Genomic DNA, 24,821 nt, shown 5'->3' on the forward strand with positions numbered 1-24,821 from the left:
CACAAATCGGTAACCGAACAAATAAAAAAAAGGGATGGGTCGCATTAAGGCAGTTGCTCTTAATTTGACAGGGCTGCAATGCTTAGTTAAAGTGCTGAAGTGTAATTGGAGGTTCACTGATTGGGGGAGGGATTTAGGAAACTGTTTATGCACAACTGCAGTAAAAGGAAAACTACTAGATGCACATTAGTACTCAAATATGCTGTACATACATGCATGCATACATACTTCACTTGAACTGGCACATACATACCGACTTTGTGACATTAACACTTACAAACTAACACTCTCTGTAACTCTCTCTCATGCTTGTTCACAAACACTGTTAAATCTTAACCCACACATTCACACACACACACACACACACACACTGAAAATGACTCATTTGCAGTCCTTAACAGATACACTGGAGCTAACACACACACACACACACACACACACTTGCAAGCCATTCAGCTATTGTAGAGACAGGTGGTGTGTGTCCAATATTCATCACAATATTTCAGACACAGTACCAGGTGACTGTCTGAGTGGGCTCTCCTGAGGAAGGGGATGAGATGCTGCTGGGGTGTGGAAGACATGGAGGCAGAGAGAGGAGTGGGTGGGGCATGGAAGAGAAAGAGAGAGACTACATGTGTAAGTGCGTGTAACTCCTATCTGCAGTTTAAATGTCCGTCTGGGCCTGTCTGAAAGTATTGTGTGTGTGTGTGTGTGTGTGTGTGCGTGAGGGATTCCGAGCAGCGTTGACAGAGCCGTCCCCACAGGCAGGCCGGTGTTAAATATTTAAAACCCAGACAGGCTGTGGTGTTGCCACAGTAATGTGTCTGTCTGATAGCGTAGGAGACCAAGAGCACGCCACTTGCTCTCTCTCACACACGAAAACACACACACAGAGTGCCGCATTGGTTGGAGATATAATGCACACAGACAGATCCACAGACAGTCTGTACACATTTGCATGGAGACACAGACAGACCGCACCACTTTTCACACACAGGTCACACGCAATCTTTGGTTTTCACATCAACCTCTTCTTTGCATTTCCATTTATGCATTTCTGTCGTATAATGGAATATTGAACAACCTGCATATCAAATCACTGTAATATTCTGAAGTGCTGCGTGGTTTACATGTGAATACAGTAGTGTGGTATGTACTGTATGCATAACATGAAGCGCATTCTGATCCTCTCTTGTAAAGTGCCACTTTCTCAATGGTGAAATGTTGCACGTGCGGTAGTAGCTTGAATGCTAGGCATCTCACACGATGCAGCTATTATGTTATAGCCTTGGAAAGTGAAAGTTTGTATTTCCTCACGTTAAAAGCACAATGCCTGAAAATGCATTTTTACGTTTTTAATGTCATATCTCAGTATTTTAAAGCATAATGTTAGAAAAAATTGTGCAAATTCATTTTGTATCATGAATTTGTTGGTTATATTCCACAAAGGCTGTGCTTACATACTGTAAAGTGGATATTCTTTATTCATGGTATTAATGTGTTGAAGTTTGAATAGTTCCCTTTAGAAAACATCTAACATGTGACGTAGACTGTGCAGTAACACAGATTTATTGGCGCACTCTCAACAAGGGTGCTACAAAGTGTACAAAGTGCTACAATAGGCCATGTGTGCAAGGACGGTGAGGGAGCCCCTGTGCTCTTATACGAGCAGTGCACTGTGAGCACAAAGGTTGGATAAAGTGGAAAGTACATTGTTTGGATATAATCATTCTAATCATAATGGCAAGTTTTAATGCTTAAAGTAATTTTTCTATAATAATAGTAAAAATAATGTAACTCTTGCAGGTTTGAATTACCGGAGGCTGACTGATGAATCCCTGGATCCGCTGGCCACTCTACAACCAGCTCTGACCAGCCAGAACGTGCTGTCCATCTCCAAACTTGCTAATCGGCTGCCTGTGCCTGGTGGTGGTGGGGCGACAGTCTCCCCCAGCGCAGTCCACGCAGTATGGCTGCAGAAGCTGTTCTGGAAAGGGGACCCCCAGCTGCTGAAGAGACTCCCACAGAGCGACCAAGACTACCTCCATGCATATGACACGTCTGCCAAATACCTAGACCGGCTGGTCCCTGCTGACGCTGTCCACTTCCTGGACAGCATCACCTTCTCTCCCGATGCAGCCGAACATGTGAGTTTAAATTTGGTCAAACAATACCGGTGTTAGAGTTTTTACGTTGTCTTTATATGAATGGCTGCGTACCAGACAGAAAAGAGGAAAAAAATTGTATGACACAATTCAGTGTAAGGGAGGTTCTATTTTTTATTACTGTCTCAGCCAGGAACTGGTGGGAGTTGGGCAGACAGACAATCTGTAATCGCAGCACAGAAGGTAGTTGGTCCCAGGCAGCCACCCAGACAGGATTCATATTGTTTAAAAGGAACGATTGTGGGGATCACTACATCAAACTGTCATCCTCCTCACTCTGTACTCTTCATTGTCTGACCGATCTCCCATGGCCACTGGCTCAATTTTAGAATATCAAAAGCCTTTTACTAATTTTATATATATTATTCTGTTCACATCCACACTCTGCTGCCTCAAAGCACATAACAGTCATGATTTATAAAAGAAATTATAAAATTGCGCAAGAAATGTCAGCCACATAATTACAGCACTCTGAAAAATTATCCTGCAGAGGATTTAAAGTGCCTTAGCGCACCTTATCAATACCAGCCCAATGCTTTTTTTTTTTCCCTTATTACTGGCACACTGCCACCCCCTCAGACCTTCCCCTTTCTCCCGCTTTTGTCTTATGCACCCTCTCTTTCCTTGTGACTCTGCAAGAACTAATTGATCCCTCTCTGCTTCAGAGCCAATTAAACTCCAATTCCCAGCAGGCACTGTTTTCCCACTGTGCTTTTAACATGCAGATTACCTCTTAGACCCACTGTCTGCACTCTTCTCTCACCCTCCTCCTCTTCCCTTTTTTCTATCCTTTTTGAACCCTCAAAGGGAAAATCTTGATCCTTCTCACTGTTAGGAATGCTTATGACCTTTCACACCCCCATTGCCCCTCAAGATGGATTGATCCACTTCCAACAAGGCCAAGGGCTGAGAGGGATGGCTGGGGCTTACCCCCTACTGGTCATATGTTCTGATGGGAAACAGAGAGTGTTGGCATTTTTCCCCCTCTGAAGTATTGATCTCAGATGGCACCCTCAGTGAAAGCATCCTCCCTTGCTCAACCACCTGTTTTCGCACCCTCCCCAAGGATATTGTGTGTGAATGCCTGTAACTTCTTCTATCCACTCACGCAAAAAAACAATAGACCATCTACACACTTAAGCATAAATGCATATATCCTCAAAAGAAATTGCACAGGTTTGTCAGGAAACTCCACCGGATTGATCGGCCTGTCCTGGCAGACAAAAGAGCTGTCAAGATATCTAGGTAATGCGGAAGTACAAGCAGCATGTGTCTGAGTGTGTGGCTGAGGTAGCTGGAAATGTGAAGTTGGTTGATTTTTCAGTATCTTTTTGTGTGAATGTGTGTATGGAGGGCTTGTCAGTGCCTGTGTGCTTCCATGCAAGACAGTAAAACCTCCTGCAGCTGAAGGCCCTCTCCTCTCCCCATGAATGGTTAACCTACTCTCACTGAATAGAATCAATTATACAAGGTTGGCAGCTATGATCTCTCTCACACACATACACACTCCTCACACATATACTCCTCATTGTGTTTTAGCACATATAGATTGGCTCATAACTGCCTTTGAAAATGTACATCATTTTCCAATCTCTCTTTCCCTCTCTTTGCTCAATCTGACCATCCCCAATTTGTTGTCTCATCCCATTTCTCCTTCTCCTCCTTCTGTTCCTTCCATCTCTCTTACTCTGTCTCCAGCTGAGCGTCCAGACGAGGTCAGAGGTGATAAAGCGAGCCACCAAAGCCCTGCGCCAGCTGGGCGAGAAGAGCAGGAAAAGAGCTGGCGACGGTAGCGCGGAACAGGAAGGAACAGACTCGGCAGGGATGACTTTTGATGAGGCTTTAACACACCTGCAGCAATCACAGGCCCACCTGGACACCCTGAGTCATGCCTTCATTCTGTCGCTCAAAGACCGCCAGCAGGTAGACCCATCTGCCAGACACTTAAGCCTTTTTATTTTTCAAGAGTTAGAAGTTCTCTTTCTGTAAATATGTGATAAATGATTGGTTAAAAAACACATCAAGTTCAGTAGTGATCCCCCATTGTTAAACATAAATGTCAAGAGGTGTGAACCCATACATTTGTTGCAGCAATTAATGGTCGTGCTTTAGCATACAATAAGCATAAGTTTAAATGGTAAGCTGTTATAAATTATATGCAGCTAAATCGGGTGGCTTTGTGGAGGACACTCATAGAAATTGCATTTTATGTGACACAAAATGTAAAAACAAATACTGAACAGTTGAATTTGTGCTTGCCCACCTTAAAGTATTTCCAAAAATAGACCTTGCTTCATTAGCTGGATGAAATTAATGAAATACTGTGCTTAGTGTTTCAAATTAATCCACAGACCATATCAGAAATTATATCAACTGTTTTACTGAAAGGGAAGAATTCTTAATTTGGATAAAGCTAATCACCAACTTTATGATAATATATTGTGAGATACTGTAATACTCATCTACACATGGCTATATTTTGTGTTTTCTTTCTTAATTAACAGGTGAATTCATTAAGTGACTCGTTCACAATGTTTGAGACACGCACACAAACACACACACACTCGATCCCTCACAACGTGTATTCCCTTGTCTGTTCAAGGAGGTCACCTTTAGTTGGACACACAGATTGTGTCTGTACGTACTTTGTCTGGGCTTGTGTGTATGTGTTGTATATTCCGAGGGTGGTTCTGCTCGACTAAGCTCTTCCCAGCCTCACCGGGACCAGTCAAGGGTATATTAATGTAAATCTATGGGCTGCTGTTTGAAATGAGCCCTGCCACATGGCCGTATATACAGTACGTACACCGTGCTGTATCTCATTAAGCAAAGTCACACTGACTTACCCCACTGTCACCTCCCTGTGGCTGTGTGTGTGTGTGTGCGTTTGTATACACAAAATGAGTGTGGGGCTAGAGAGAGGGGACGTTTTGATTTGGCGAGCCAAGTGTTGCTATGCGACCATGAAAACTGGTCTGAGCCCCAAACGGTGCAAGTTTATAATATTTAGCCCTTGTTTTATCTGTGTTTAAAAGCAGTAACCCTCCATAATAGTGAGGAAGATACAAGCATTACAAGGCAAAGCTGTAGGCTGAAGTCACAGGTGCACTAACACACACAAACACGGAGTCCAATCTCTGGTGCAGGAAGCGATTGCATCCTTGGAGATAGATAAAAAGGATATAAGAACCAGGGTAGGGCAGATAGGTAGAGAAAGATAGATAGAAGGAGCCCTGTAGGCTCTGTTTGGCTCCACTGCGGTCATTTATCAAGTGTACATGACCAGCTGCTGGGAATAATAGTGGATCGTAGAGGAATCCACCACAGGCGCCTTGACCTGCCGTGAGGACAGCAAATTACACTCTGCGGATATTGTATAGTGTACAATGGTATAGTGTTTTTGAAAGAGTGGCTCAGTATCTGAAGAATAGCTGTGAAAAGATAACGACGTGCTGGGTGATTTTTCTGTGGATATATGAGTTAGTACAGTTCTGTATTATATTATATTACTGCATTCAATGGTCCTTTGATATCATGTACAAAGACTCAAATATTGAGTATAAAAACCTGATAACAACGTCCATAATAATTAAGCTTCTGCTGTAGCACTAAATTACCACCATTGTTTTTAAAAGTAATGATTTCTTTTAGGGTGCACTTCACCTTTATTTGATAGCCATAGAAAAGACATAACAGGAAGGGAGGGAGCGGGGAATGGGGATCACATGCAACAAAGATCCCCACCTGGATGCAAACTGGAGACGGTGACTTTTATGGTTGCCACATGGTTGGTAATCCCAACTCCACCAGGCAAATCCAAGTCCTTTATCAGATAAGGTTTGCGGTGACACGTACACAGAGTGGCCCAAATGCCCTTCTCCCCAAAAAACTTCCTCCAGTGCTTTCTTCATGTCCTGGATCTGCCCCAGGGTTTCCTCCTGGCCACTCATGCTCACACCACTACAAAAGGAAGCAGCCAAAGGGCATCCCAGCCCTGACGCCCAAAACACCTCTGTCAGCTACACTCGGTGAAAACAGCCACCTGGTGAAAAGCCTCATATCTGCCTCTTGTATTCCTAATCTCTCTCCGTCGGTATCCTGCACTTGAGACGAGTTTGTCATCAGCACCTTCTCCCCGTCCATATGATACCTGTGCTTCTCATCTTGTGGCAAGTACTTACCTGTACTGAAAGATCGACGTTTTCCAAGAGACGATCATGGTCTCAAACTCGACTCCCAGACTGTATCACCAGTAGTGATTGAACTCAAATGTTAGCCAAACAGACACTCTTCAGTCTTCAGCAAGACTTTGATATTCCAGTCAATGAATATAATGTGAATATCTCATATCATGAATATATGATGTCCATATATCATGGATGTCAGGGATATCATGTATATTATATGAATATCAATATCCTGTCCTGAATATCCTGTCAATGAGTATTAGAAACAGGAGAGGTGACAAAGGTCATCCTTGTCTGAGTCCACTGCCAACGCTGATTGTACAGGGAATCAGCAAAACCTCCCACTGAATATGATGGGTGCAAAGTTTGTAAGTGCTTTCAGATTGTTTTTCTAAAAGTTTGCCATCCTGAGATACATCAAATTGATAAATGATACAGCAACGTCAGTCCTTGTTTCTTGTCTTTCCCCTGGCAAAGAACAAAACTGTGCATTACTAGCCATGCATTACTGTGCATCGAGTTTACTTTGAAACCTGTCACACCCCTAGGTTTTCACTTCTATGACTACAGTAGCTGCAGACGTTTTTGCCCGTTGATACTCCATTTACTGCTGAGTTGCCTCAATGAATTAACCATGGCTGTCCTGTATCTCAAGCTCTTTAGAGACTGGCAGTGTCAGCAAGCACATTGTTGGGTTGCTGCGCCAACCACCTTCACACTACGGCTTTTTGCAGCTGCTATTTAGATAGAAGCTTTGAACATTAACTATTGTGACTCCCAACCTTTGAGAAGTGTTTATTCCAAGTTGTATCTATAGAGGTTTAAAAAACAGAATTGAAAATAGTTGTGATTTTAATAGTTTATGCTCAAATGATATTAAAATAAGTAAATATTATGTATGATAATTACAGATGTCACCATTCAAGGTAAATATACTAAATGTAATAAAGAACATCTGTTTAAACACACTCAGACTGACACATACATAGGCCCAAACAAATACCATTTCTGACTTTTCAGGTTGAGATTCTCAGCTTTTAAAACAAGCAAAGGAGAGCAGGCCAGTGAAGAGGGTTAGCAGGTTCAGGCCAACACAACCCTCTGGGTTAATACCTGTAGAGAACAAAGCACTCAACAACAAACTTCACTCACTAACCTCTGTACTTTCTACACCACACAGCACCTCTTTCACTCCTCTGCCTTTATTTGTTCCTGCAATTCCCATCTCTGAAATCTTGCTTCTGCCATCTCATATTATTATTAGGTTGTCTTTATTTGTCTTTTCTAAATGTTTTTATTATATTGTGAATCTTCATTTATTCTTATAGTCTTTTTTCTTAATCATCCCATCACTCTTGTTTATTTTTCTGTATTCCAGCATTACAGTCAACTTTATGATTTGTCCCGATCGGAGAGGTCAAAAGTACACGAGTTAGCGGTCACCATGGCAACTGATGGGCAGCCTCTGGAGTGCATTGGGACGCTTCTGCATGTGGCTGTTGGACCCCTAGACCTGTCTGTTAAAACTGTGCTTCGAGACGCAGTGGAGAGAGTAGTGGCCGCGCTCAGGTATTGTCTCTTTCCCTCTCTCTGTTTGCCCGTTTATTTCCTCCTAACTTAAACAATAGAAAACACAAACTCCAGCACAGCCCAACACACATTAAACTCTGAGGTGGTACGATTAAGTCAAGGCTTTTCAGTGCGCATGTAAACACAATGTTCACATCGAAAGCATGCACAATGCCACAGAGAAGCTTGGCTGCACACTCCAAGGAGTTATTTAGCATTTTGTAAAATACACTTTTTCGCATTCTTGCAGAGAGTTAGATGAGAAAATCGATAACACTCTCATGTCTTTGCCCCAACTGTGAAGCTGAAGCCAGGGGATGATTAGCTTTGTGTATAGGACTGGAAACAAGGGAAACGACTGGCCTGGCTTTCTCTAAAGTTCAATAATGAACCAACCAGGGCCTCTAAAGCCCAATGATGAACAATTGCTTAAACAACATAATCCATGCACAAAGCCGAAATGTAAAAACATAAGAAGTTGAACAACTGCGCACAGTAAAGACAGAAGGCTTTTAAGCACAAGAAAAAAAATATTTTACACATTTTAAATAAAATAAGAAATTGAATCAAATCCAAAATAAACTGCACACCTTTATAGAGAAGGTACCTTAGTACTGGATTGCTAAACCACTGCAGTTTTCTGACACACACCAAATTCTTCACCATCATTGATTTAAAAGTCCGTCCTGTTTAAATTCTACATCAGTGTCTGATGCTAGTGCTGGTTTTTGTGGATATCATGTTTATAAATCATAAATTGTGTTGCACAGTAGTAGGCTCCCCTGTAGGCCCTTAGCTGTTCAGAAAAAGGTCAATAATAATAGGGCAGCAATGAGAAAATTACACCGTTCTAGGCCTGTGCAACGTGTGCTACTGCAGATACCACCCACTGTTTGTCAGGTTAGTACATATCATTCCCCCTTTTCCTTATTTTAGTCTCTTTTACATTCACGTCGCACCTTGTCAAACAACATTATCATCTACATGAACCACTTTCAGACCTGTCTGGTAAGATTACATACATATGCATGAAAAAATATATGTATTTTTTAGAACAAGTCAGATTAACAGCACTATCTACATCCACCTCAAAGGCAGGCTTTATGACATTTCATCTAAAATATTGAAGGCCACCTGAACACACCGCCTACTACCTGATCTCCGTTGGTTGTTCTCTGAAAACATACTGTATATTGGTCTACTTTGGGCTCAGCATGTTGGTGGGAAAAACACTGTCAAAACAAATGCCTGAAGTGTTGAATTGAATCTACAGTAGCTGCCTGTGGGAGTTGGGCTCGCAGCATTTTATTGGTGTCTTCCTGCTCCTCGCATTCAAAAGGAAGGGAGAGATTATTCACACTGACATGTCTGTAGAGCTGTTAGACTTTAGGACCATGGTAAATACTTGCGTATTGTACAAATTATCATCCAAAAATGACATATGATTGTGGATGATATTGAGAAACAGGAAATGAAGCACATTGTAGGAACCTGCTTTCATTGTAACATATGCATACGTTTATATTCAGTATATGCAGTGTTTTTTATGTTTGTCCTTTATCCCCTAACAACCTCGTGGGCTATTACTGACAGACCAACGAGCAAGGTTTTACTGACAAGGCCAGATATCATCGGGCCATCTGATTGGCTTGATAGATGAGTACCAATCGCCTTGATTATATTCCTGCCTCATTTCCTCCTTCTTTATGGCTGCTCAATGGCGCTTGATGCAGATAGATGGCACCTGCATTTACACACACTCCAGAAAATCCGTGCACACACTCTCACACATTCGTAGTTAAGTAAGCATGTATGCATTATCACGCAAATGCGCGCGCACACGCACACGCACGCACACACACACACACACACACACACACACACACACACACACACACACACACACACACACACACACGTACACACACACTTTCTCACATGCACATGCTTCTCTCCTTTCTCTGATTCATTATCTTCTTATAATTAATGCAGCCTGATACAGCTGTTCCCCTGCAGGTTCCCCACCTCCCCCTCCTTCCACACACTGACACACACACACACACACACACACACACACACACACACACACACACACACACACACAAAATTCTCTGTACTGTGTGTTGGGTGCCTTATGTATTCACTTGGGGTATTCTTTCCCCTGAACGTGGAAATCACTGCTCTTGCATATGAATATCCCTGTATGCATGCAAGTATAACTGTATGCGCGTGTGTGTGTGTGTCTGCTGTTGCAGGGCTTTCTCGAGGCATTGTGTTTGGCAGGTATGAATGAGCCAGTCTTGTTTTTGGCTCTCGAAGCCTTCAGTCTGGTGCAGCCGGCATACCTGAGCCTCACACTAATGGCCATCTTTTGTATCTGTCATAACTATTTGTTTGTGTGTCTTTGAAGGGAAAATGTAAGTGGTAAAATGCAATAAAGAAAGTGCTGCGTCGTCTTTCCACCTTTTGCCAGATCATTTGTATGTTGTGTGAATGTATGTGTGTTGTATATGTCTGTGTGTGTGCGCCTGGTGCACTTGTGTGTATGTGTACGCACATGAGCCCAGCAGCAAAGGGGACTTGAGTCAGGGGAAATCACCCTTTTTTTTCCTTCTCTGTCTTTGTGAAAAATTGCCCTCCTCCTGCGACATACAGTACACACACACACAAACACATACACACACTGCAGCAGAACCCACAGCCACATCAGGATACATGTGGCTGTGGGTTACACTAATGACGCTGCAGATCACATATTACCTTTATAAGATCATCTGCTAATCTGTGCCATTGAACCTATCATCCTATCATTTACATGTAATTTGAACTGTGTAGCCTCTTCTATCAACGTGAAATGATTAAATTATTATATATACTGGCAAATTTCACCAACATGCTCCAACAACCCTGTTAGCTGTTAGAGGCAAGTTCTTTTTTTCTTTTTGTTGCTTCATGTCTCTTGGACTTTAAATAATTTCATGATGGTTAATTTTTACAAAGCTGCACTTGCTTCAAACATTTAATCGCTGCCAGAAACATTTTAAACTAACGCTGTCCCTGAGAAGAAAATTGTTTGATTGTTTTTTTATTCTCAGTTGTTGTCCCTCTGTATTGTGGTAATTTGAAAGTCTTATCTTAATTAGCTTAGTATGCAAGATGATTGTGGTGATGTGGTTTGTTTTTCAGTGGAGACCCAGACACCCTGACAAATTACCCAGAACCCCTCAGGGTCCTTGAGGCCATGGTGACTGCTGTGCACAACAATGTTCAGAGTGGGTAGGTTATCTATAACTACTCATATAAACCACACACACTTTTGTCTCACTTTGTAGAAACTGTGGATGACATTTATCGCTGTCCCTCGGCTAAATCATCCTCAAAGAGCAGGTCAGATAATTCAGTATCATCACATGTGCATCCAAAATTGTGTTTCTGACAAAAAGGTGTTTTTCTTCCTGCATCGCTCTCTCTTTTTAAACACTCTCCCTCTTCTCAGCTCTATTCAAAGCCTGAAATCAACACCTGCTGAGTGTCAAATGCCAGTAAAATGTCTGTTTTGATGTTAAATTAACAAGATGCACCTGCCAGCCAGCCTGGTGCCTTTTTTTGGAATGACAACATTTTTATAGCACCTGTTCTACCTGTGGTCAGCTTTTTTGTGAAATTAAGGCAAATAAAGTAAAACAATTGAGCTGTGCAAAAGTACTCCTAATTTGCTGCCTGTCGGTGTAGTTATTCACAAAGTGAACTCATGCGAGTTTCTTTTTCTTTGCTGTGTGGATTAGGGCTGCAACTAATGATTATTTTCTCTAATTGTCTCTAAAATGTCAGAAAATGGTGAATAATTCCCATCACTGATTTTTTAAGGTCGAGGTGATTTCTTCAGATTTATTATTTAGTCCAACCTACAGCTCAAATTGCAAAAATATTCCATTTAATTTTTAATCCAAAAGACAAAGGCAGCAAATTCTCACATTCGCCTTTTTTAGTAATTAATTGATCAAAAAGTTGCTCACTTAAGCTAATTGTTTAATTGATTAATCATTATAATTCCAGTTTGCTAGATAGAAAAAAAATGGTTTGTGCAACTTGGTTTTAAATTACTGTTTTTTTTTTTTTACGTCTTTTTCTGTTATGTATGTATGTATATATTGGCCCATATTTCTGTTTGCGAAGTTTATGTATTTTTGAGGCAAGCAAATTTAAATAAGGCTCCTGATCACCAGATATGTTTTTTTAGAAGAACGCCTACGCCTTACCTCTCCATCTCTGCCTATTTATCTCTGCCTCACTCAGCCTGTGTGACCGCTCACCCTCTCACCCTCCCCTTTCAGCGACAGCATGGTGACTTCAGATGACCTCCTGGCTTGGTTGCATCCATTCTGTGGTGACGCGTCTCTACCCGTGCTGCCTCGCATCGATGTGCTGCAGATCCTGGAGAGTAACTTCAGCCTCCGAGACAGTGACGTCCGTCTTCTGCTGCTCTACAGAACTCAGGCTGTTCTTAAAGAGAGAGAGGTAACGTGCACTCACACATGGACAGACTCATCAGACCCTGACAAACAGACTGCAAAGATGACAGATGTTAAGTACACATTACCTGAGAAACAACTTTAATCCCAAGCACTCTAGAAACAGAACACTGGTACTTGATCTATACATGTCTTTTCTTTTCTCCAAGGTCATAACATAAAATGCTCTGCCGTACATTTTGAAAAGGTACTAAAAATTGATGGAGAGAAGAGACGAGTGGAAGGAGAGCAGAGTAGAAATGAGGCACTGAAGACACTAAGAGGGTGGATAAATTACCCACTCATCCCATCATGAAACATGGGAATGTTGACATATACATTCCCATTATGTTACATTATGGGCTTTGAGCTAAAGAAAGGTGCTCTGCTATTGAAGGGATAAGTAAGATGTAGTTAATACCCTCTTGCTGCTCAAGCTGATGCTAAAACTGCAATTTTGAAGGAGGGCTACAATCACAAGTGGTTTATTTGATCCTTAAATTACAAGGAGAATGTTTCAAATAGAAAACTATGTTTAAAATCTTTACGAAAGAAATTACTTTTTTCAGAATATGATACACTCATCTTAATAGTGTGCAAGATGCTTCAACTACCCTGGTTGGGGACATGGATTTTCTACTTCTGCTCTGGTTAGAAATTGTAGCTAAAAATACTCATAATGAATGATTATCCAGTTCACCTTTTAAAAAAACAAAGATAATTTAAAAACGCCTTGTATATTGTGTACTGGAAACTGGATTTTTTGTGTTTGACTCACTATATCGAAATCTATAATTAGGAAACAACATTAAACTCTATTTTGAGGACAAAATTAAATAGGAAACAGCTCTACTTTTTTTTTAAAAAACATTGAACAGTTTTTCCTTTTCCAATTTTTGTTTCAGAACAGGAAATCTATTGACGAAGACCAAAATGGCATTTTGTGCGTTTGAATTTGACGGAGTATGAATATATATGTTCTGTATTTCACAAGAAATCAGAAACTTCCAAAAAATGTGTCTTTTTCCAGTTTGTAGCTGTTTATACTGTAAAGTAATTCTGTATTCACTTTTCTAAAAAGACAGAAGTGTGTGCAACATTTCATAACCACACAAATGAACTGGAATCAGTGTTATTTAAAGACACAAAAGGCATTATTACCTTAAAGTGAATATGTGGAAACGGATCTTCAGCATCATTCTGCAGCTCGTGGTTCTGTACTTTAGGAGGTTATTTACAAGTGCAGGTGCCTTTTAGTCTTACTAATTGAGATAAATTAGTTTGGTTGTTTGTGTAACACTTAAATCAACACATAACAACATATGTATGCTTATAAGCAATCCTCTGAACTGTATATTTGCACTAGTATTTAATACACAGGATGTACAGTACCTGGGTTCAAGCATGGTAGGTGTTTGCACATGTGTATGATTACATGTGTGGCTCTGCCTGCGTCCTCTCCCCCTCCCTGGTGTAATCTATCATTGAGTGGCTAGTCATTAAGTTTTCTGACTGACTAATTAATGGCCCGAGCTGGTTAATTAATGTGTAAATGTATGCGCACAGCCGTGGGCCATTGTCAGCACAGGTAGACAGGTGTGTGGGCCCGGACTCTTTAACTAATTGGATGCACTCCCGATATTTGGCAGGCTCTGATGGAACACACACACAGGTGCGCACACACTTGCGCTCTTAAGGGAGTGTACATCCAAGGGATCAGTTAATTAATCTTGTTAAAGACTAAGAGCAAGACTCATTTCAAATGAAGTGCCACTTTCTCCCCTTAAGGCGACCAAAAGGCCTTTTAATGTGTGAGCAGGGTTTTTGTAGCCAAATGTCTCATTTAACTTTGATTAGTCTCATTTTTTGTTAGTTGGAAAGATTTTGCATATGCACATCTGTACTGACACACAAATACATTTGAGCACACATGCACCCAGTCTTTAATTTAGAACATTTTGGCTCCTAATTGGAGCGACACTTCATTGTTTCCACTGGCTGTTGCCCGGCTGAAAGCAGTGGCACAGTAATCAGCTTGGCTGGGCGAGTACCTACCGCAAGCAGCGCTGGCACCCGTGGTAGCATGTTGGTGCCCCGAGGCCACGCCAGAGACGTGTTAATGCCCCAGTGTGACCTCGTCACGTTAGCTCAGAGCTGGAAAGAGAGGGAGGAAGTATAGGGAGAGGAGGAGAGAGAAGTGGCGTACTCCGAGAAAAAAGTCAGGCACTGACAGAGACGACAGGGGACCAAAGAAGGAAAGAAGTTGGTATTGTTCCCTGTCTGTCCTCCTGGTCCCTCAACTAATCAGAACAACTCCCTTCTAACTGTGTCCCACAGGCTACCCGAGACACTCACACTCACACTCGCACTCACTCACACACACACACACACACACACACACACACACACACAAACTGCTGTATCCATCTTTCACTGCATACTCAGCCCTCCCGTGCAGTACACACATACACTTTCACACTCACACCGACTGCCTGCTGTGATTTCCATGACAACCGCACTGTCAAGCCACAGTTTGTGAGTGAAACTGATACCAGTAATATGTTTAAGTTGGAGTTTCTCTCATCTTTCTTTTTCCGCTGCTGTCTGTTTGCTGTTCTGACAAAGGCGTCTGATTAGCACTGTCGCCTGCGATCAAAGGCAGCTACAAAATAGCTATATGCACTCACCCACACACACACACACACACACACACACACACACACACACACACACAATACACTCTCTGCTGTACCGGCAAATATACAAAAGTTGTCATGCATTAAGATGCATGTACATATACAAGCATACACAGAAGGAGATACTGCATATATCCACTGTCTATGTCTTGATTCAGGAAGGAGATGTAACTGAAAAACATGGTTGAAGAAAACGTTGCTTTGATCTTAGAAATGAATCTCTTGTCATCCTTTACCTCCCCACTTCTTTCTCTCTCCATATGTCTGTCTGTCTCTGATATGCAAAGTATATAAAACTCATTATTCCTCCCTCACTCTCTTCCCGCAGCATCAACAATGCTAAAATATCATTAATGAATCAAGAAGAAAGAGTATTTCACAGAACCCTTAAAAACCTCAAAAGTCCATTTTTGTGGCAAATTAAGAGAAAGGAACCTAATATTATAAAGGTTTTATTTTGTTATTGTAAGAATCAGCATTATATGAAAATTAGTTAATTGATCAAAGGAGAACTGTTTTTTTTTGTTTTTTTTTTTAAAGTTTTTAATTGATCAAGTAATTATTCCATATCAAAATTGGTGTAATTTGTCTCTTTCAATGTGCAACAAATCAGCCTGGCTAATTGTCATTGATACATTACAGACATTATGCTAGACTTGCACTATATTCATCTTTTTTCTTGACAACAGGCAGAAGATTGATGTAGAAGTGTGGGTATTATTGTACAATGCAACACAACAAGAGCTAAAAAGCAAGTAATCAGTTGTGGGTTCTAACAATGGTTTGGGGAAAAGCAGTTAAGTCTCAGATATAAATGATAATGTCAGGGTGGTGCTGTAACTTTAACTTCTCTGTTGAAGTGACCTGACCGTGACTACTGACATTCTGGCAGAGGTGAAAAACAGAAAGAAAATGATGGTATTCTTTTGCAATACAACAGGATTCATTTTGTTGCCAAAAGGTGATATGTCTGACTGTACGTACTACTGATATGGATTTCTCAATATTAGCTCAGTGTGACTCCTTTGGTTGGAGAACCTCCAGGCAGCTGGCAGATTGTCCAATCAAAATGAACAGCAGTAAATAAGGTCAACCAGAAAAACACTTCAAGCCAAAAAAACAAAAGAAAGCCACAATTCTTTATCTGCCATAACAGATTTTTTAAACTTCCTTTTAACTTCCTCTCAGACTTAACTTTTGTCTCTGCCCAGAAGCACTTGAAATAGTTTGGCATTTTGAGAAGAACTGTTATTTGCATTCTTGTCGAGAGGTAGCTGGAAAGTTAGTAGCACTCTCATGTCTGCATGGTAAATAGGTACTGTCCAGCCATCAACCAGAGATTAGATAAGCCGAGCACAAAGACTGAAAACTGGGGGAAACGGCTAACTTGACTAACCACGTTCACCATATCAAGTGAAGAAATGTCAGTGTTGTGTTTACAGCTTACAGTATTTCAGCTGCTCCCTGGTGGCCAAAAATCTGTTATTGCTAGTTTAAAGGGATAGTCTTTTTTCTTTAACATAAGGTGGTTTAAATTAGTCCCTGGTGATACTGATGCACCGGCATTAGTTCAGGCTGCGAGCTCTGCTGTCAGAGATCTAAGAGCCTGCTGGCAGCTTTTCAGACAAAAGTGAACAGCAACAGCTAACAAGACATATTTAGTGTATTATTTACCTACAGCACACGCTGCACAAGCTGTGACCTATAGCACAAAGTAGTAATAGCAACTCCAAACTTCCTGAACAATTCTAAGCTAATTCACTTTGACAGGTTGGCAGTTTATCACAACATGCAATCTAACTTGTTTTACTAAAATATTTTCTAATAGCTCACATTTTTGAATTATAGAATTAATCAGAATCAGAATCAGAATTACTTTAATAATTCCCAGGGGGAAATTGCTTTTTGTTACACACAGCTCCAAAAGAATAAGAATAAACTTCAAACACAAAGTAAAATATAAATATATAAAAGTATGAATAAAAAAAAGATGTATTAAAAATTATTATTACAAATTATTACACAGAGGTAAATTACTGCACCAGGAGAGTCTAGAGTATTATAATAATAATAACAAGGCAATTACAAGGCATCACTATGTGCAGCTGAATTTGAATTCGGTGTACAGTATCTGTGATTATCAAAGCTGATTTAGCTCAAAGGTTATGGGCTATACAGCTCTCTCTTTGTTTTCCAGCCTTCTGATAACCCAGTTGTGTGTGTTTCAAGGCTGCATTGTGTATTCCTACAGATCTGATTCACTTACTGTGTAATCCTCCATCCTTGCCTCATTGCCATGTGTGCACACCTCTTTGACAGTATGTCAAGAAATCCTTAGATCCTCACTGTCTGTGAGGATCTGAAAAGTCTTGTAGTCTTTTCACATCCTCCCCCCTGCCTGTCTGTATCTGCAGTCTGTGTGTTTTCTGTCCATACATCCTCAACCATATGCAGTTTTGTATTATTCACCCAAACGTACTAACATACATGCATTCCAGCATGCCAGCCGGTGATAGGAATGCCATTATGATGGATGCTGTTTAGGCTAGTGGTGTCCAGACTGGGTCAAGTCGGGCCATGTCAGTGGAAAGGCCACCGCATGATTCACAGCCGCTGCGGCACATAGATTCAGCGATGATGGATCAGAGAGAGAAAAAAATTAGAGAGGGACGAAATAATGATGAATCAGAGACATACAGAGAGAGAGAGAGAGACTCAGAGATGATATAAAACAGAAAAAGTGAACAACAGGCAATTTACCATTCCAATACATCATCCCTCCTCCCTCCCACAGCATCCCAACACACCACAAAGGCACAGACACACACACAGACACCTAAAAAGGGAGGTATTAATGAGCCCAATTGAAATGCTGACATTTAGGTAGTAGGGAGGAGGGGAGAAATGAGATGGCAAGAAGGGAGGGAGGGTGTGAGAGGTGAAGCCAGGGATAGATTTTGTGACTTCATTTTGAATGATTAGTCATAACAGCAGGGCGTCCAAATGTCACCACTGTCAAGATTGGACGGTCTGTTTTGTCTGTGTGTGTATAGTGTGTGTTTGGCCTTTATGTCACTAATAACAATATACTCAGGGTCATTTGTTTACGGCATTTCACAGACAAAGAGATGCACATGTGTGAGGGCCACATGCTGCATGTGTGCGTATGTGCTTGTTACTGTAACGCCCCCTTTGCTGTAGCCATGATGTTTTAGTGGGAACATAGTAATTACTGGTCTAAATCACATGTCAGTGCTAGCACTGAGGGTCATAACACACATTCAGTAAAAACACACACACACACACACACACACAGTGAAGGCAGGCGAGGCTGATCATAGCATCAAGGTCTTCACCCCTGGGTGTACCCTAAACCCAGAGCATAGGGGACAGTAGCAAGGAAAGTCACCTGCTTGGGTGCGTGCATGTGCGTGAAAGGTCTTCATCTAATCTCATCAACAGTGATAGCTGATTCATGCTACAAGCCTCTTCCTCCCCTGCCAATGTCATGGATCATTGACTGTAACACAGTGCTTGGGTGCTGTTTGGCCTTGCAGTGCGCCTAATATGGATGAACCGAGCTGAGCAGAAGCAGGCTGTGTAGTTGCACTGTGTCAGCCTCCATTCCGCTGCTACACAAGCCTCAGGACCCCACACGTTAACCTCAACCCAGCCCTTATTTTACATTCCCGAGGCCCGTCGCCCGCTGAAATTTTGTCATAGATTGCATTTGATCAAGGTTTAACTTGACAAATTCATACCATTTACTCTCGGAGGTATGGACTTTTCATGCCCATGTTTGATTCTTGTTTCTGATCACGTAGCTGCTCTGGACAGATTTGGTCAAATGCAGAGTAACATGGTATAGAGTACAAAAATCAAATCTTGCTTCTCCATTTTCCTCTGTCTCTTTCAATGTCATCCCCTTGGTCTATTTGTCAGGCTCCTAGTTTGTCACTCCACCTTTTGTTTCTCTCTCTGTAGAAAGATAGTATTGCGATTCTCATTTTGTATGCACCAATTAAGCAGAAAATTACAGAACTCCTCAGTTTCTGGACACAATGTGATATGTGTGGAGCGTATGTACACATGCTCTCACAGAGACAGATCTGGACATCTCAAACAGATTTGGCATGTGCGTTGGCATAAAGCCCACATACACAGATGGTTGTTGAGTCAAGTTTCTCACAAAAGCCCTAAGAATGGTGAATATTTTAGTTTTCAAGAGTCTGCATGCATTTATCAATATGTATGCTCTTCCCTGTGAGCATCTCCGTTCCTGCCGAACTGTAACACATCCCACTCCACCTGCCGTGTATTTAAATATTTAGGCCACATTTTGAAGTACCCAAAACCATATTGACAAGATAAGGCGCTACCCTTACACACATCCGAGACTAACAGTGAAAGAAGACAAAAGAAACTGCACAGATGGATGGCACACAATTTTGTGGTAACTACCGTCTTTGTTTGATCTGACAGGAATACAAACAGAAACATGAGTGGGAGTGTCAGAGCAGTGTGTTTTGAATGCAGCTGACCACTGCTATTTTGCCCCTCTGGGTCACAAACACACATGCGCGCGCACACACATGCTTATATTACGAGTGACACATGAGTGGATGGGCTGTCTTGATCCAGTGTTAAAAAAGTTGAAATCTGGAAGGGAACTTCCACTAGGGATTGTGTGGAAGAAAAAAAAGACAGAGCTTTGCAGATGTGAAGGCCATGTGGAGAGGAGAAGCCAGACAGGGAAGCTGTGAAAGATTTGTTCGATGAAAGTGAATGAGCCTGGACTGGAGGGAAAGGGTTATACGAGAGAGAGAGAGAGAGCAGAGTCTCTTTCCAAGTAGATAAATAATAAATGTGATGGGGTTGAGTACGCTATCGTATGGCCACACTCTAATACAACAGGTCAGGGGTCATTGTCGTGATAGCCAAGCCCCAGCTGTATTTCCACTTGCTTTGGCAGCTTTTATCTATCCCCCTCAGCTCCTCACGAAAACTTTATTTATGCTCTGTTTTTAACTCGGAGCCAGGAGAGAGGAGCACAACACTTTGTCATCTCGGTGGGATCACTGATGATTCAGTCAAAAAACACCAGAGAGGAGGCAGTGTAATAAAATAAACAAGAAGAGAGGGGATGTGACAGACAACAGGAGAAATAAGGAGAGAAGAGCCTGAGGACAGTTGAAGTGATAGGAGTGGGCAGCAAAGAGCCAGATGAGAAGGTGGAAGAAAGACAGTAAAATCTGAGATGAAGTGGGGGCACCGATAAACCATGATCTTTTTTGGCATGTTCTTTGCTGTTTTGTAGCACCAGTTGAAGGCTTCACTTTAACTGGTATGATTCAGCCTGATCATATGTGTGAGTGTGCATCCAAGCTTACACATCCTCACACATCTACATCTGAAATGGTGTTTTGACTGTATATGATTTAACTTTAAGCATTTAATTAGTACTCATCTTAAGTAATTGCATGCGTTTTTTTCGTATTTTAGTGGACATGCATCATATTATATAGTATCTTCCCCTTGGCCTTCCTCACTCCTTGAATATGCATCAGCCACTATGCACATGCATGATTAGGGAAGGTTAGGAGTCTTGGCTGTAATGGGTTTAATATTAAAATATACTGTAAAGGCTGCTTATGTGTGTGTGCTTGATATTGATGTCTGCAGGTGTGCGTCAAGATGGTTTCAAGCGACAAGCTTGTTCTCTCCCTCCAACCTTGATCTGCTCTCTCTTTCTAACCACTCCCCATCTGTGTTTTGTCTTCTGAGCCCCCCCGTCTCTGATTTTACTTCCCTTCCTCTCTTGAGGCGTGTACCATTATGTATACTCAGGTGTCGTGTTATACAACGTGGATCTACAGTGCCTCAGACTCCAGGGAGAGTGCAAGAAAAAGCATAACAAATAGAGGGAGAGGTTAGAGAAGCGGTATTTGTTTGTCACTGCACTCGTCTTGTCATGTCTTTGCATGCACTTTGCATGCGCAAGAGTGTGTGTGTGCGTAGATTTGCTTGTTCTCCACAGGCGCGCATGTCTTTATCTTTGCGCTTATGTTTTCTCTGCATGTTTTATGTGTTTCACTTTCAAGACATAATAAACTCCCTAACCCCCTACAGGCCCCCGGGCTTTGCCCTTTTAGTGTTTGCTTCTCTTTGCTCTCATTTTGTCTGAAACCTGCGCTGTCTTATCATCCCCGCTCACTTTCTCGGCATCGCTCATTCTCTCCCTCGCTCCCCCCACCTCTCTCTCCCCTTGTGAAGTGTGCGACCTCTGCAACTTTATTCTGCCCGTCGCTGGGGACATTAGCCAGAGCAGGTCAATGAATATTGATGAGCTCATTCGAAGCGCACTCAGTAAAGGCCAGACACAGAGATCTCTGGAGCTCCACCGGCACTCCCAGTCCAATACACTGACATGCCCATGTTGTGTTCTCCCTCTCTCTCCTCAACCATCTCTCGCTCCCTCACTCAGGTCAAGGACTGAGATAATTGCCAAGTCACAGAGAAGATTATCAGGCAGATTTGTTGATGGGAGCAAAAGTTCACTGGTGTTTAACTAGCAGCTCATCCAAATTCAGGAAGAAACAATGCATCTCTGACAGAACACTACAATCTCACGAGTCACAATACCTTTACTGGATTGCCAGATGCAGTGTTTCTCAGGAATATAGCCACAGCTAGCTTTAACTAAACCTAGAACTAGATTTACTTATTGATTTTTCCTCAGCTGTAGTTAAGATACATTTAAATCACATATTGAAATGCATTAATTGTAAATCAATTTATTATACTGATTTTAGAAATGAAAATAGAAACACCATTAATTCTTATGAACTATCATGTGTAAATAATCAAAATATATATACAAGATATATAATAATTTCTGAAACAGTGTAGTTAAAATGGACATGACAGCTGAGAGAATGTGTTTTGTTTGTGCAGCAGGTGCTGCATTTTCACCTTTTGTGAAGATCATCCGCAGGCTTCATGGCAACGATGTTTAGGATAGAAAAGTCTACCTAAAAGAGATAAAATGAAGACCTTAAAACCTTTCCATCTGTATAGCTTGCAAAATATCCACATTTAAACAAGTACCTAGCCCACTCAAGGAGTTTTGTTGGTGTAGGGACTGTCTCCTTTGGGAATCACAACATTTTAACATCAAGCCTTTATTGTGAAACCTCCAGACACCTGGTGGTGTTACCTGAAGAAACACATGGGTGATGGCCATTTTAATTTAGCAAAATGACACCACTAAATGATGAAATTGACTCTGGAGCATTTTCCATGTCATAATATTTGATAAAAAATGCTATCATCTATTTATTCCTCTCATTTGATTGAAAGGTGGGATTGATGGAGCTTGCCATCATGATTGGCAGTGGTAATAAGATGTGACAAGTGAGAGGGAGAGAGCTATCAAGACAGACAGTGATGGTGGCACTGATCATTAACCTGTCTACCACAGTGTTGCGCACACAGGTGATGATTTGTTCGCTGCATACCTTAACCCGTCAGTGACAGGGTCAGCTCTTGTCAGCTATGAATACTTGACATGTGGTCTAGGCCTGCATGCGTGGTGCATGATACACTGTAACTGAAATGGGGCTTTGGGTGGGTTTATTTATTTCTGCTGATCTTGTGAATTTGTGTCTGTTTACCTGTGTCATGTCTCCACTACCTAGATGTTTCATATCATTTCCATCCCGTTACTATATTGTTTTTCAAATGGTCAGTAATGTAATATTTGTAGCAGATCAAATGTCTGTTTGGCCGTTCTGAGTGAAATGTCTCCACAATAATTAAGTTATTTGCCATGAAATTAGGTACAGAAACCCTAATGAGTTTAGTGACAAATTTTACCTTGTGAAATACTTCGCTTTATGGCCAAATACCTGCAAAAGTAATCAGTCTCTGCTGTGCTTCTGTGTTTAGAGCTATTCAGAAAATGTTGCATGCTAACAAGCTATATGCTGCCTTTTGCCAGCCTGATGCCAGCCCATATTCTAGCAGTGTGATCCAGCCACAGGGTGTTTTTTAAGGGCAGACAGACAGCCCGAGCTGTGACTGTGTCTCTAAAATTGACCCTCTGATGAAAGTTATTGAAAAGTTCAAGTAGTTATTATTAAACTTGAAACAAACTTCCACTTAGTGCTTGACCAGCCGCACTGATTGTTGTGTCTCACAAGTGCCGCGAGTTATTCCTCCGACATGCCTCGCTGATTGTGAATGATTGAGCTGTTTTTATTCAGCATTTCCGGGCTAGAAATATCTCAGGTTATCCATTTTTTGAGCGAACGTGTGTGCAAGAATGATTAATCAATCACTGTAATCTTCTGAGCTGTGTATGATAGACGGCTTTTCATCTTGACTGTAATCCATTTAGTCATTAGATGACTGTATAAACAACTGACTCAAGCCTTGAATAAATAGCCTTTGCTGCTTGAAATAGTCACTGCCTGTTTCACTGAGGGTTTCTTGCCACAAAACTGTTCAAATTTCTTGTAATGTTAGCAGAGGTGGTCAATAATTAAGTGAAGTTTGGTCACATTATATGAATATAAACAACACTGTGTGCTGTACCACAGGGCCATTTATCCCCCTTATATCACTTGGAATGTGTCAACCTGTGTATTATTAGATCAGATCAAATGTGATTTTTAATTATGAGCCCTAAATCCAAAGTGCATTTATTATGTATGGAAACACCTACCAGTCACTGGGTGCTTAAACAGCAAATACTGTATACACACTTATGTAATGATCATATATTGTATCACTAATGCTTTAACAAACATATTCTTAATTGTTTGATTATTTTGGCAGGTGATTTTGATTTCTAATGCGCTGATGCGTGTAGTTTATGTTACAATAATGAAATGTTATCTCCAGTGTCTGTTCACAAATTGGCTAAAATCTTTATTTGTTTTGACTCACCCTCATATACTTTAATCAGCGCTTGAGTGGGGTTTTCATTACCAGGCCTCTAATATGCACATAGCGACTGATATTTTGAGCCGCGTTTTCTCATTTAATGTCTTGATTGTATGATGCTACCATTCCTCAGCCTGCTGACCAAATTTATACAAATCATACAAAAATAAGCTGATATGGATAAAAAAAAATTAAAGTCAAACTCAAAAAATCAACATAACTTTATTCACCAATAATCCCCAGAGAAGCCTTTCGGCACCATGGACAGCGCTCATTTGCCGCTCTTGCCAATGTGGCTGTTTATGTGCTTTCAGAGGTGAGGTGAAAACACCCGTTGACAAAATGTAGTAAATGTCAGCACCTTTCACAAGGGTCTCGTGAAAGTGTCGTTCTGCTGAGGCTTGACCTTGAATAGTCATGTTCTATTCTGGTGTTCAAAATGGACAAAAATTGACATTACCACCAATTTAGCAAACGGCACATGCATTTTGGCACTGTGTTTTCTGCAATAAAGACAACAGCATGTAGTAATATTATGATTTGTTGCTGGGGAGGTCCTTGGAGGACCTTACTTATTGTCCCAGGACAAGGGTTTGAAATTGCTGGTGTTTGAGTTTATGAACAGCTGTATTGAATGGCATTGCTGTGATAGTGATAGAGTGAGGTGATTTCCTGTCTGGGGGTGCAGACTTTCGCCACTGCCCACAATAATAACCATCAATCTAGAGTGGTAGAAGAAGTACTCAG

At 41.3% G+C, this 24,821-nt stretch overlaps 1 protein-coding gene across 1 annotated transcript in view; it reads left to right on the plus strand.

Annotated features, from left to right (window-relative positions):
- Window positions 1–24,821, plus strand: part of nbas (NBAS subunit of NRZ tethering complex) — a 150,286-nt gene that overhangs the window by 103,293 nt on the left and 22,172 nt on the right. The window contains exons 45-49 of the mRNA XM_070849214.1: window positions 1,807–2,147; window positions 3,864–4,088; window positions 7,731–7,921; window positions 11,108–11,197; window positions 12,256–12,439. Coding sequence (XP_070705315.1) covers window positions 1,807–2,147; window positions 3,864–4,088; window positions 7,731–7,921; window positions 11,108–11,197; window positions 12,256–12,439 — 1,031 coding nt within the window. The remainder of the gene's footprint in view (window positions 1–1,806; window positions 2,148–3,863; window positions 4,089–7,730; window positions 7,922–11,107; window positions 11,198–12,255; window positions 12,440–24,821) is intronic.

This window comes from Pempheris klunzingeri, chromosome 18 (assembly GCF_042242105.1).
Source record: "Pempheris klunzingeri isolate RE-2024b chromosome 18, fPemKlu1.hap1, whole genome shotgun sequence".
NCBI classification, from domain to species: Eukaryota; Metazoa; Chordata; class Actinopteri; order Acropomatiformes; family Pempheridae; genus Pempheris; species Pempheris klunzingeri.